The 14,929-nt window shown below is 30.9% G+C and overlaps 1 protein-coding gene across 1 annotated transcript; it reads right to left on the bottom strand.

Moving 5' to 3' along the window:
- Positions 1-7,754: 7,754 nt before the first annotated feature.
- Positions 7,755-13,154, bottom strand: SAPINGB_P001951 (uncharacterized protein; the record flags this gene model as incomplete). The annotated part of the gene is made up of 2 exons (XM_031996671.1): positions 7,755-12,005; positions 12,153-13,154. 2 exons carry the CDS (start codon positions 13,152-13,154, stop codon positions 7,755-7,757), a joined length of 5,253 nt encoding a protein of 1,750 aa, XP_031852562.1.
- Positions 13,155-14,929: the final 1,775 nt, after the last annotated feature.

Here is a 14,929-nt window from a genome sequence, read left to right as displayed (position 1 = left end):
CAGAAGAGATGGTTGAAAATAAAATTAAAAAAAAAAGGATATATATAAAATAATAATTGTGGAGAAGAATATATGGGTTAAAAAAAGAAGAAGAATAGAATAAAAGAAAAAAAAATCGAGGGAATCAAGTAGGTTTATATACAAAAAAAATATTCATTCATTTCTTTTTTTTTTTTTCTTTTTATCCCATAAACTTGACAACTATATGAAATTTTTCATTATCTATCTCAGATCATTCATCATTCCCCCTATTTACGTAATAGGTTTTATTTTCCCACACTCTTTTGTGGATGGAAAGGTTAGAAACCTTTTCTTATTTAATTTTTTTTTTATTTTTATTTCTTCTTCTTCTCAAAATAGTGCCTTTTCCAATTACAGAAAAAGATAGTAAGTATAACAGTACGAGCTTTCTTTATTCTTTTTTTTTTTTAAAATCAAAAAAAAAAAAAAAAAACACCATCTCTCGGTAAACGGTAACGGTAAACGGTGGTTCGTAATAATAATAATAATAAAAAAAAAAATTCTTGGCTAAACTTATGAGACGATTTTTCAAAAAAAAAAAAAAAAAAAAAAAAAAAAAAGATTTTTATTCAATATATCATCATTTAATATTCAAATAAAACATTTTTTTTCTCCCCTCCCCCCTCCTCCTCTTAAGAATCAAAAATAAGATTTCATTAAAAAAGAAAAAAAAAAAGTTTGCTTTTTCTTCTATATATTTTTTTTATTTTAAACTTTGGGTAATATGGCTCGTGATTTGTGAAAAATATACATGTATTGCTACCTTACATTATCTTTTTTGACGATAATGAATCAATGGTAAAGGATTCCCATGAAATACACGCATTTCTCAATGTCATGATAAACAGTGTAGTAATTAAATAAATACATATATATTTAATTCTCTTTATATATTGATCTAAATGGGTCTTTCCTCATAATACCAATGTGACTATTATGCTACTTCAAACCCTCCCATTAATGTGATATCATATTTGTCACTTCTTGTTATTGCTTGCTGATAATAGTGTTCCAAATCAAGGTAGCAACTACATTCTTACCCGACCCGATATGGCATTGTCATACACCAATCATAGTGTCTTTTGAAGCTTAAATCTCACCCAACGTAACAAGTTTAGAATCCCTCAAACTCCGCAAAAGAAATAATAAAAAATAAATAATAAAAAATAAAAACTGCGGAGAACATAGATGATCCTAATTAGGTTCAAAATGGTTTGCTATGGAAACTGACTTTATAGTGATCATTTATTTTCAACTATACCCCGTGTATCTCCTTGCACAACAGTCTTTGACATTGGACCGTTTATTTTAATTTTCCGTTTGCCCATGCAGGCATCAAAGAAGCTTTCTTTTAGGGTCTGACACTAGCCTTAATATCATGTTCTTTACATGGGTCCATCCGTCTGTTTGGTTGAAATCCTTATTTTCTGCCGCGCGCTTAATCCAAATATGGGAAAAACCTTCCCTCTTTATTTCTCTCCACTTTATTCTCGAGAAGGATTTTGGATCCTGATACATGTCATCTCAATATTTTTCCTTTCTTTTTTTTTTTTTTTTTATGCTACTTGGTAATTTCCCTTTGATTCCGTATACTTAATCTATGTTTCTCTCTTTAAAAAAAAATAGGCCGGGGAAGGATGGCGGGGGATAGGATGATTTTTTTTTTCTCTTCAATGGTGGGTAATGAGCCCGATAACTGGCGATATATTTAAGCTTAAGGAGATAAGACGGAACTCAAAGATCCTTTTAATACTGTATATGAATGGTACATGATATAGGGATATACCTCCGAACTTCAAAAGAAAAAAAAAATTGAATACAACATCTTTGACTTTACAAATATCATAGTTAAAAATTAAAACATAAAATAGAATATCTACAAATTTGTGACCTTTAATGTCTTTAATGCCTTTAATGCCTTTAATGCCTTTAAAGGCTAGGATAATAAAAAAATTTTTTTAGAAAGTTTCTACTGAAACCCCCCACTCACAAAGGATTGCCGTAAATAAGCGGAGTTGCACGTGACATGTTTTGGTAGAGAACAAACATTTGTTCATTGGAGGATTTTTCATAAAATGTTAAGCATAAAAAAATTCAAAATTTATATATATATATTTTTTCAAAGTTTTATTTTATTTAATGAATAAATTTAAACAATTTAGATTTTTTTTTAAAAAAATAAAAATAAAAATAAAAGAAAAAAAAAAGTTTAATTCGGCAATCCAGAATCACACTTTTAAGAAAGTTTTGTGGAGAACACTCAGGTTACAGGGGCTTGATGTTTTTTCTTTTTCTTTTTTAAAACCAAGTTCCAAGATTTCTTTTATTAAAGGAATAAAAAAAACATGAATTTTAAAAGAGCTTTATAAATTTCTTTTTAAGTATGAATATTTCATGGAATCGATGCATTGGTATTGTAATGCATCAACAATTGTAGGTAGCTAACACAGAATGCCAAGTAATAAATCTAAAAACTGTGAAAATTTCAGTAAACCAAGTAAAGATACTTGAGAATAATTTAAAATTTCTTTTTTGAGATTTAAAGTAAATAAATAATGATAATTGAATTATCTTCTTGAATAGAGATATCTCATTGTTTTCAGTAAGTGAAATTGCAAAGTGCCTAAAAACTGAGTACAAGATTGTATTATTCTCAAGCCAAAAACAATGAATGAACTATTTGAATTTTAAACCTTTCCTGAGATTAAAAAAAAAAAAAAACTTATAATGCTGTTTAAAAAGTAATAATTTATATTTCTGATACCAATTAGAAAAGATAAAATCAAAGTTTTACCAAAATCATTTAACAAGTGATCGGTATTAGAGCTTACAATAATAAATAAATCAATAGCATAATAAAAATTTCTGGTAGCATTAAAAAGTTTTTTTTAACAAAGTACTTCAGTTTTATCTGCAAAAAAAAAAAAAAAAGGATTTTATTTTTATATTAGGCTTGTAGAATAAAACAAATGATAATTTGGAGCAAAGAGAGGCGCTTCAAACGTAACAAAGACAGTCAAAATAGCGTGAAACAGTAGATATTGCTAAAAGAATTGTTATTCTTTAAAATAAAAAAAAAAAATAATTTTAAGTTAAAATATTGTAAAAAATAACAATAATAATAAACTAATTAAAAAAAAAACAACAATAAAAACAATATTTTAAAAGATAATATGATTTTAATTTTTTTTCAATGTCTTAAGCCTAATGCTCATGGCGTGCTATTTTTTACTTCACAATTTGATGTACAAATGGTTACTCATATATCTATTATGACATTTTAACACTGAGGGGAATAATCAGCTGCATTAAGTTTTTATTGTCATTTACTTCTTCTGTAGAAAAAAAATAGTTAATTATTATCATCAGTTTTTCTTTCCCTTTTTTTCATTATTATTATTACTTTTTTTTTTTTGACTCATTCGTAATTACGAAAGGATGCCATGCCAATACTTTGTGAGTATATTAGTTAGTATAAATGTTCCGCCCCATAGCAAATATTTGAATTACATCACTGTGATGAATAAGATGGGCGGAATAGGGTCCCCGATTTATAGCTGTTTTATTTTATTTTATTTTTTTTTTTTTGCTATGGAAACCGTTTTGAGCTGAATACTTTTTCTCAATACTGCTACGTAACAGTCCAAGTATCTCCATATGTACACATTATAATTATGTACAAAAAAGCCTCCAATATTAGGTCACATACAGTGCTTTGGGACTCTCATGTCTACATAAAATTAAGAATCGTCAACACTTTCAATTACTGACTCCAGTCCGAAATATAAATATCTCGTAACCATAGAAAAACTTTATTGTGTGTTATATTTGGTAATTGTCGTAACTTTAGATTAAACAACTCTTATCGATAACAATTTTTTTTTTTTTTGGTTTCATCTTTCAAGGATTTATAAAAGTTTAATAAACTATGTTCACATATTAGCAGAAATTTTTTTATTATTTATATCTTCATATGGTGATAATAAAATCATTTATTGTAAAAAAAAAAGCTTTCGATCTTTTTACAAATCCTGAGTTAGCTATTATAATTATGAAAAATTAATAAAAAAACGGTTTTTCAAATTTATGATTTAAAGTGGACATTATTTTTTTTCTTTTTTTCTTTTTTTCTTTTTTTAATGCAGTCTTATCATGATATGATTATGCCGAAATTTAATTTGAAAAAGAAAACTCAGTCTCGAGTTAAATCTTCATACAAGTCTTTATTCCGAAAAGTTGATTATGCCATAAATTCTTCGTATCACCAACTCCGAAAGTATGTGGAAATCATCAGGTAAAGAGGTACTACTAGGTACCTTATAAGAAACCCACGTTTCTTTAAGAACCTAACTTACAATTGAAATTTTAATTTTTTTTTTTATTAAAATAAGTCTATCTGAACATTTCTTTTCAATTATTGAGATATTCTCAAAAAATGACTTACCATTTCTAAGAGGTTTTTCTATTTCTCTCTTATCATCTGTAGCTTTAATTATAATTACGTTAAAACTTAAGATATGAAAAGAACCTGTTTTCTATCAAACTTTCGAATGTTACACATGGTGTACCGATAGTGATTGCTATCCTCCGCAAATTGTCAACTATTATTGTTTTTATGTTTTATTCTATTTTTTTTTTTTTAAGTTGTGCTTACGGCTTTTTTTTTAAAAGTTAACATGAATTTTTTTTAATTCAGTCATCCTGGAAATCTCACCTGTTGCTTTTATTTTTCTAAATCCCTCTTCATGTTATCTTTTTCAAATAACCAATATTAATACTCACTGATATTTTACTTAAATATCTATTTTATGAGTAGAAATTTCACCCGAAGACTTGATAGCCGCCAGCTTTCTTTAACAAAAAAAATAAATTGAGCCGCACTGTTCGGCATTCTTAGGCACTAAGTGCCTATTTTGTATTATTAGCTTGTTCTATTTTTCCGGTTAGCGGCACTATGCTGTGTAATTGGGACTATATCCTATTTAGGTATTCAATTATTATAGCTTCGCTCCAAAAAAAGTTCAATGTAGTTATATATAGTCATATTCGTACTTTCCATTTAACTCACATAAAAAAAATCAAAATAAAATTATTAAAGATTCTGAAAATAATTTCAGACAAAAGATCTTTAATTTTTTTTTTCTAGTGTAGTTAATAAATGATTTGATTCTATAGACATATATGTTTTGGCTCAAAAAAAAATGATAAAGATTTCATGGTTTTCATGAAAACAGAATAATTATATTGGTTAACTATAAAGCCTGCTTAACCAATTACACATTTTAATGTGTAATTAGAAAATTCTTAGTGTGCCAATTGAGTATCTTAAAATGTATCAATATAAGCTTATTCGCTAAAATTCAAAATGGATTCTTTTAAAACGAATGAAAAAGTAAAAAAAAAGAAAAAAAGAAATTTCTAGATTTTATCTTCAAAGCTAAAAAAATTGTTATTTAAAGATGCTCTAAATCAGTTTTCAGACAATAATACATTGAATTTCATTTTAGTCTATAAAATTAGCTGGTTTATTATAAACCATAGATGTTATTTTGAATCAGAATCATAAAAACAAAATATTTTAGCTAATATTGTTAAAACAAAATGTTATTTAAATGAACAGTTAAATATGACCAGAAAAAAAAACTAAAAATTTCATCAATGGGGATTAAGAAATTTTAACAAAAAAGAATTTAGGAAATGAAACAATTGAAATAGAATCAAAAGAAGAATGAAAAATGCTCAATTTAAAATAATTAAAAACAAAACAATAGAATGGCTTAGAAGCTTACCATCAGAAAATGTAGTAAACAATTGGAATTATTGGAATATGTAAAACAATGTGTGAGTCCTAACAAATAAATATTGGTTCTTTTAGTTTTTTTTTTTTCTTTAAAATTTTTTTGAGTCGATATTAAATGAATATCTTGGTTTCTTGTTAATAGTTTGAAAACAAAAGCCAGTCTTAATTTTTTTTTGTTTTTTTTTTAAAATCATAGTTGATAAGAGAGAATAAAAATCATGAGATAAAAAAAGTGCATAAACTCATTCTGGATTTTGACTTCTAAACCTACTTTGGAATGATGTTCATTGCATTTTGATTTGAATAGTACACTACTGATAAATATACTTCTTTTTTTGCACCAATAAGAAGACAAAAAAATATCTATATTTTATCACTCAATTTTTATGTATATTAAAAGTTATTTACAATATTAGAAGTATCATATAATTTTATGGCACTTGATAATTTAATAATTTATACTTTTGACTAACTGACAATTTAGAAATAAAGAGTTATTCATTTAGAAGCTTTTTTAAATAATTGACTTCAATTAAAACAATAAGATATTTTCTCAATAAAATAAAAAAACAAGAGTTGATAAGACACAAAATATCTTAATATCATTTATATAATATTAAAATCACGGATCGGTTCATGGAGAAATGAGAAGGGAGGGGGGGGGGGAATATTGAACGTTCCAGCAAAAAAACTATTATCCCTTTTTTTTTTCTTCTTTCAATATAAAATTTTATATTAAATTATTAAATTCATTTTACCACACTTAAATGGGCTTTTATTCATCTATAAATACAATACTTATTTCAAACTACTTTTTAATAAAGCATTCTTTTTTTTTAGATGTTTTAGTCATTGGTCAATGGAGGGGTTTTTTTTTATTTACAAGAAGAAGAAAACAAAAATTTTTTCAAGATAGTATCTAACTTCTAAACTTAGCTTGAAATTACCTTTTTATTTAATTTTTTTTTTGTCATCTAATATTGTAACTTTAGTATCTAGGAAAAAAGAAATTAAGAATCTCCCCATTGTTTTTGATAAGATTTTATTTAAAAGAACAAAGCTGAAATTTTTTTTTTTTTAAGATTAAATAAAAAAAAGAAGATAGGAGAAAGGTCGGGACTGGTGTTCCGTAATTGATCCAAAATAATACGGAATCAAAGACAAATCAAGAAGAAGAAGAAGAGCTGACTAATATTTGGCTGTCTCTGACCATAAGGTAAATAAATTTCGTGGAGGGGGGGGGGGAGTTCTATGTTCAGAAGTCAAGGGTTTGTTTCTTTTAGCTTCAAGTAAGTGAATAGAATTTAGAATATTGCGGGAAAAACGTAAAATGTGATCTGGAAGAATGTGAAGAAAACACTGATTGAGTGTGTATATATATGTGTGTGTAAACGGTAACTAGAACCTCATTAATCCAGGTCACAATGAAAATTCAATCTTGTTTTTGTTTATTGTCTGCCTACAATATATTGCAAATCACAATATGGATGAGAAATGTTGTTGTTAATTTTTAGCAAAAAAAAAAAAAAAAAATAAAAAATTGGAATTCAATTGTTGGTAAAGTATTTATTGTGGTAACGCGGAATTTCTATACAATGATTAAAGTACATATGTGTATTTTTATACTAAAAAAAAAGACTATAAAACAATTTTCTTTTATCCAAGTTTTTCTTTTTTTTTTTTTTATATATACTATTTAAGCAACCATTTCATTTATCATTTCATCATCATTGTTTAATCATAACCATATAAACAAGTCATTAATCATTTCATTTTCATCCATATTTTTTTTTTTTTTTTCCAAAATAATGTTCATTTCCTTCAGGGTATCCAAAAATATTTATAAGTATTGTCCATCGTTTTATTTTCCCAAAAGAAAAAAAAAAAAAGAGCCACTCTAAAAACTTTCTTTTTTTCTTCTTCCTTTCACCTTTTAATGCTTGTGAAATACCTTACTTAACTTATCCAATCCCAATTTATGAGGATTTAAGAATTGTCTGCTCTTACGCTCGCGACGATCAATTTCGGAATCGGTATCACGGTTCATGTTGGGGTCATCATAGCCAAACTGCTGTTGCCGTGTGTATGTGCGCATCAGGCCTTCTGCTGTAGTAAGTTCGTCACCAAGATCGTGCGACATGCGCATACCTTCCATCGACTTGCGCGAAGGCTGCTGTTCATTACGCAGACGAGTCCGCGCAATGTCAAGGGATTTACGGATACGGTCATCTTCGGAGTGGCCTCCAGAGGAAGGTCCAGCAGCAGACGACGAGCCATAAGTTCCTGAAGAGCCAGCAGAACCGGTCGACGAGCTTCCCTTTTCGCGACGGTAAGTGTCATCGGACTCTTCATCCGAAGAGATTCTTGCATTTTTGGAAAAGCGGTTAGCACCAGGAGGTGGTGGTGCAAGACCTCCTTCGTTAATGCGGGGCAGGTCAAAGTCATCAAAGCCTCCACGGAAACGACGCTCAAGAGCTAATGCAGCTGTAAGACCGTAATTATCCTCAGAGATGGGCTGCACGGAATCGAAAAATCCAAGGTTCCATTGTTCACGAACAATGTCAACATCTTCAGGTTTGAAAATACGTTGAATTGAAAGAAGGGTATAGTGGGGAAACATGCATGTAATGAAACCAAGAAAAATGACAGCCCAAAATGAAGCAGAACCAAACATTTCAGAGGCAACCTTGTAAAGACCCATAGAACCAGTGAATGAAGAATAAATACCAGCCCAGATCCAGACAAACAAACTAGAAATGATATTAATAATAAGAGAAGCGATATCCCATCTGTACTGGTTGGACAAGACATAAAAGTTACAAGACAAGACAGCAATGGTACAAACTGAAACACCCATCCAATAACGGTGATCAAGAGGGCGGCCACTTTTTGAGATTGAAACACCATTAAGATAAGTAAAGAAGGGGAAGAAGAAGGAAACAAGAGACTGGTAAAAACCATCAAACATGTAAACCCAAAACTTTTGTTGGTTCCATTCAAGACGCAAGATACCGCGACGGTAAAGTTGTGGAACAGCAAGAGCAATACGATCATCAACATCTTGATCCAAAAAGCCCATAAGAATGACAGGGAGCGAGGTAAAGGCCAAGTTAAAGAACATAACAAATGTATATTCAAAGAGATAAGCACCATCAAAACTGGAAAATGCACCGTACCAAAATAGAGCAAAAGTAAAGACAACGTTCTTATAAAAGAAGTTTGGAATCATTTCAGCAAGACGCTTGTAGGACCAGCGGCCATGGACAAGCAACAAACGAGCAAGGAAGCGGAACTGACCAATTGCATAATCAGAACTCATGACGGCCTGACGACCTTCTTCACCAGCAATACCAACACCGACATCAGCCTCTTGAATCATAGCGACATCATTGGCACCATCACCAATAGAAAGCGTCATGACATCAAGAGTATTTTTGACAAGACTAACAACAGCAGCTTTTTGAGCAGGAGAAACTCTGCAGCACAAAACAGATTTGCATTGTTTGCAAAGAATCAAAAACTTGTACTTGAGTTCTTCAGAAAGACACAACTTGAGGGTATCACCGTCAATAACAATGGCAAAATTAGGGTTAGGAGGAGTGTGGTCAAGCTTGGCTTCATCAATGAGTTCATCCGAGTAAAAGATATTAAAGTTCTTTTCCAGGTATTCTGAAATTAAACGATCAACAGCGGCAATGGATAAATCTTCAGAACGTAAAATTAAGAGCTGCATTTCATTGTCAAGCAAGTTTGCAGAAAAACCAATGTTAATGGCAGTTTCAACCTTATCACCAGTCAAGACCCAAAGCTTGATACCAGCCATACCGAGCAAAGCAATAGTTTGAGGAACACCATCCTGAAGACGATCCTCAATAGCAGTACCACCAAGCAAAACAAGGTTACGTTCTAAAGCATCGGCAACTTCTTCCATACGGTCCTCACGGTTCTCAAGGGCAGAAGAAGCAATTTCGTGGTCATGATTAAACTTATTGTACTCCTCAAGAGTGAGCTCACGTTGAGCAATACAAAGGGTACGCAAACCTTCACGTGCAAATTGTTCCAAGTGCAAAGCAGTTTCAGCACTAATGCGGTCTTGGCCAGAGGGGCTCAAGCGTGAATAAATGACACTATCTGCACCTTTGCAAATAAGCAAAATCTTGTCAGTACCATTAGGGCCTGCACCTGCAAGCTTGATAATAGCACTCATTCTCTTTCTTGTAGAGTTAAATTCAAGCATGTTGAGAATCTGGTACTCTTGTTCAGCACCTTGGACGTCAACAATAACTCCGCGACGAGTGCGGTCCTTAAAGGCAAAGCCCATATCACGAGCCGTAGCCACAAGGGCAGCTTCATCAGGAGATTGAGCCTTGAGATCCAATCGTCCGGGGAACTTTTTGCTGGATTCAGTAATGACAGAGTGACAGAGAGCGAGAGCAAGCATAAAATGTTTACAGGCGCGCTGCTGTTCATCACCAGACTGGCCTTCCATATCAGCAACAAAGTCAGAGGAAATAAATGTGACATTATCATCGTAAAGCTGGTCATTGTCATGAATGCGGCGAAGATGGGTAATCATTTTAATTTTATCCTTTTCGATATTAATACGCATTTCCTCAGCTTCAGCTTCAACATCAATACCTTCACGTTTGCGCATACCAGCAAGAGCTTCTGTGTAAGCTTTACCATAGGCCACACCATTTATAGTACACTTTTTAAATTCCATAACGTTTTGAGTCAAGGTACCAGTTTTATCAGAAAAGACATATTCTATTTGACCCAAGTCATCTGAAATGTTCCAAGATTTTGGAGTACAAGGATAGTCCAAAGGTTCATGGTACATAAAAACATCACTGTAAATGAAAAAGGCTTGAATAGTTTTAACAATTTCAATAGAGATGTAGAGTGAAATAGGGACAAGTGACTGGTAGAGAATAACTGCAGCGAAAAAGGTAACAAGACCATCAACAGGAGCACTTCCACCAATAGAGCCGAATTCAAAGTAAGTGATAGATGTGTTACTCCTACCAAATTCTATACCATTGATAAGACCAGAGAGGAAGCAAATGATAAACAAGAGAGCAAAGTTGCAAATGACACTCCAGTTGAGTTCACGGGAAATACGAGAGCGCTTAGTGGGTGTTTCACCAGCATTGAGCATAATTTTAGTTTCAGGACCGGTAAAAAGAACAACACCAATGACCCATTTTGTATTTCTAAGAGAGCAACCACGAAGAAGCATATTGTTAATAGAGATGGGTTCAGAACAAACAGGAGAATTTTCAGGAAGGACAGGGTCGTATTGATCGGAGGTGGAGTCGTACCATTTGGCAACACCATTGAAGGAGTAGAGGTTAGCATGGTTTTTTTCCGATTCAACCCAAAAATAAGCCTTTTCACAATCTGCCGAGTGGCGGATATTTTGACCAGCCTTGAGGGCCTGACGGACCTTAAGATTTGTTTCACCATCCAGATTCTTTGTTTCAACGTAGCAAGCACCATCAGAGTCTGAAGTGGAAATGACAAGAAGATCTGCGGGGATTTCGTCATTATTGTGGATTCGGACAAAATCACCAACACGGACATTTTTCCAAAAGTCGTGGCGGAAGCGGGAATTACCAGTTGTATGAAGTTTTTCATTAATAAAAGACTTATTGTCTTGGTTATTATTTTTATTCATTGTGGAAAGGCTGAGGGTGGATGTTTCATTATTAATATCTTCAAAGGGATTGTTTGTAACGTCCATAGAGATGCGGCGATCGTAGTAAGTTGAATCGATGGAAGATCTTGGGTCAGCAGAGGTTGTTCCAAGATCTTGCATTTCATGAGAGGAAAGAACAGAGTTAACAGTACGAGTGGTAGTCAAACCATCACTGGTGTATTTAGGGACATAATGAGGGTTTTTCTTAGCTTTGCGTTTTTCTTGGGCATTTTTAATATTTGCAGCTGTACGAAACATGAGCCTACTAGTTGCTTTTTTGAGTTTACGCCAAGCAGAAATGTTTTCATCAACGACATTGTAGTTATGCCAGTAAGAGAGGATTTGAGTACGGGTATTGTTGAGCTCTAAATCAAGTACAGTTCTGCGGTAATCTTCGATAGCATCTTTAATAGCAGTGATGGCCACAATGACGATAATAGGGACAGCTGCAAGACCAGCGTTTTGGACACCAAAGATTGAAAAGGCCTATAAGAAATCGTTAGTAAGCTTAAATAAAAAATTAAAAAAATTAAAAAAATTAAAAAAATTAAAAAAATTAAAAAAATTAAAAAAATTAAAAAAAAAAGGGGGAAGGGGGATGGATGGATGAGAGGAGTGGAGAGGTTAACGTACACCAAGAATGACAATGAGCAAGAAATACACATTGGCAATATTTTGAAATTGGAAATACAAATTCTTTGGAATGAAAGTAAGAGGAGTATACTTTGTAGTTCTAATTTTGTTTCGAGGGTATTGTTCAATAGGAAGACCTGATTCTGGGTCTACCATATCATCAGGAAGAGACATATTAAAGTAAACTCTATGAATTCCATTTTCTTCAGGAGCGTCTGCGACTGAATCTGATGAGTTATTATCATGATGGAAACCTGGAATATTTAGATGATGCTGGTTATGGTTATGGTTATGGTCGCCACCGTTACTACCGAGGGAAGATATGCGGCGTTTAAAGGCAGAGGATTTTGAGCGTTTAGGGCCGCCATTTTTTTGGCGCATGGTACCCCAACGATGGCGCTTCATGGAACGGTCTCTATCGAGTTCCGAGTCATTAGTTTCATGAGGGGCATTTAGGAAAGAGAGATTATTTGTTGTTGTAGTAGCAATTTGATCTGAAAAATTGATTTCTTCTTGAGCATTTGCGGCAAAAGAAATATGTCGTTGTTGTCTCTCAATGGCACTTGGAGTATGTTCGAGATTGTAAGGTTTTTTAGAGCCGCGAGGCTGCTGGGCAATGCTGAGAGAGTCAGATGAGACTGAATAGACAGAAGCTGAGTAAGGATTTTTAAAAGAGAGAGTTGAAGGACTTTGAAGGATTGATGAATCAGTAGCATGATTGTGAAGATGGGAGGTTGGTTGAAAGTCAGGTCGTATAGCTGCAGCTTGAGGAGTTTGAAGGCCAGTAATGGTATCATTGTTAGTATTATCTCCTGAAGGTGGTGAGGGAAGATCATCGACTTCGTCTAGGTCGGCACTAAATGGATTGTTAGAGTACCTAGCTCTGCTATTACGGTTTGAAGAGTTGTTGCCTGTACCAGTTCCGGTTGGATTTCCGGTTGGAGTTCCGGAAGGGTAAGAAGGGTCTGGCTGCTCGCCTAAGGGGTTATTATAGGCAGACATGGCGAGAGCATTTAATAGAGGGGGAGTAAGTGTGTGTGAGAGTGTGTGTGTGTTTTTTTAAAAAACGAGGGATGACGATGTAGAAAGCAGAGGGAATAAGGGGGGGTTTAAAATGTATTTAGGACAGATAGATTTGGTCTACAAAAAAATAGATGGAGATTTTATAGATTTTTTTTTTTTTGGTGATAAGAAAAAAAAGGAAAAGAAAGAAAGAAAGGAAAGAAAAGAAAGAAAGGAAAAGAAAATAAAAATAAAAAAAAAAAAGGGTTTTCAATAAAAATATAAAAAAAAATAAAAAAAATAAAAATTAAAAAATTAAAAAATTAAAAAAATAAAAAAAAAATAAAAAAAATTGCGCTCAATTTAAGAATTGACAAGACCTTTTGAAATATTTTTTTTTTTTTTTTTTTAAATATCCAACAACAACAGCAGCAGCAGCAGCACAGGCAGCTCTTTTGCTTGGTTAACAATTTTAATAATTATTATTTTAATTATTATTTTAATTATTATTATTTTAATAACTATTATGTAATCACTTTGATATCCAATCTGTCAGTTTGTTTGTCAGTCTGTTTGTCAGTCTGTTTGTCTTTACCAGTCGCGCCTTTCCGGAATAAGTCATAACGGAGGTTCAGCCGGATTTTAATTTTTTTTTTTTAATTTTTTTTTTAATTTTTTATAATTTTTTATAATTATATTTTCATGAGAATCATCATCAAAAGGTTTTTTTAATTTTATTTTATTTTATTTTGTAAATAATAATAATAATAATAATAATAATAATAATAATAATAATAATAATAATAATAATAATAATAATAATAAAAAAGTAGTAGTATATTGCTGATTATCAAGATAGTTGAAATTCGCGTAATATTAGTGCATTCATTCATTCCATAGTTTAAGCAGCAATTTTTTTTATTTTATTATTTTTTTTATTTTATTTTATTTTAATTAACAACGCATCATCATCATCATCATTAATAAATAAATAAATTAATAAATAAATTAATTAATAAATAAATAAATTATTTAATAAATTAATAAACTATCAACAAAAAAAAAAAAGAAATAAAAATAAAAAACCAATTCGAATTTTATTATTAAGTGCGCAGTTTGTTAGTAAAAGATTAATAATAATTAATAACCACACACTAGAAATCTGCGCGTTTTTTTTTTTTTTTTTTTTTTTTTTATTTTCTTTCAACCGGGACTCCGAGAAAAAAAAACTATTTTTTTTTTTTTGAATATAAAAATATAAAATAAAAAAAAAAAAAAAAAAAATATTTTCATCTTTAATTTTTTTTTTTTTTTTAATTTTTCAAAAGACCCTGATCTCATGAACAATCCCAAATTAATTTTTTTTTTTTTTTTTTTTTTTTTTTTTTCTTTTCTCGAGAAATTGTTCAGTCATTTTTTTTTAAGTAACTTTTTTTTTTTTTTTTTTAAACTTCTCAAAATAAATATTTCAAATAAAAAAAAAAAAAAGATCTCAATTGATCTCACTTAAATAATCAAAATTTTTTTTTTATTTTTATTTTTATTTATTTCTTTCTTTCTTTAAATACAAATATAATTTAAATGATATTCTTCTGTTTAGAATTCTATCGGGGTTTCAGGCAAAAGACTCGCATTAATATATATTTATATATATATAAACCAAACATTGAACAAAAATCTTTTTTTTTTTTTTTTTTCACTTGCTTCTTTTCTCTCCACAAGTTTTTATCAAAATAAGGCAATTCCGTTAAACTTATCTTTTAATTAATGATAAT

The sequence above is a fragment of the Magnusiomyces paraingens genome (assembly GCF_902498895.1).
Source record: "Magnusiomyces paraingens strain CBS 517.90 genome assembly, contig: contig2, whole genome shotgun sequence".
Classification (NCBI taxonomy): Eukaryota; Fungi; Ascomycota; class Dipodascomycetes; order Dipodascales; family Dipodascaceae; genus Magnusiomyces; species Magnusiomyces paraingens.
The sequence above is the reverse complement of the archived record's forward strand: the minus strand, read 5'-3'. Positions and strand labels throughout refer to the sequence as shown.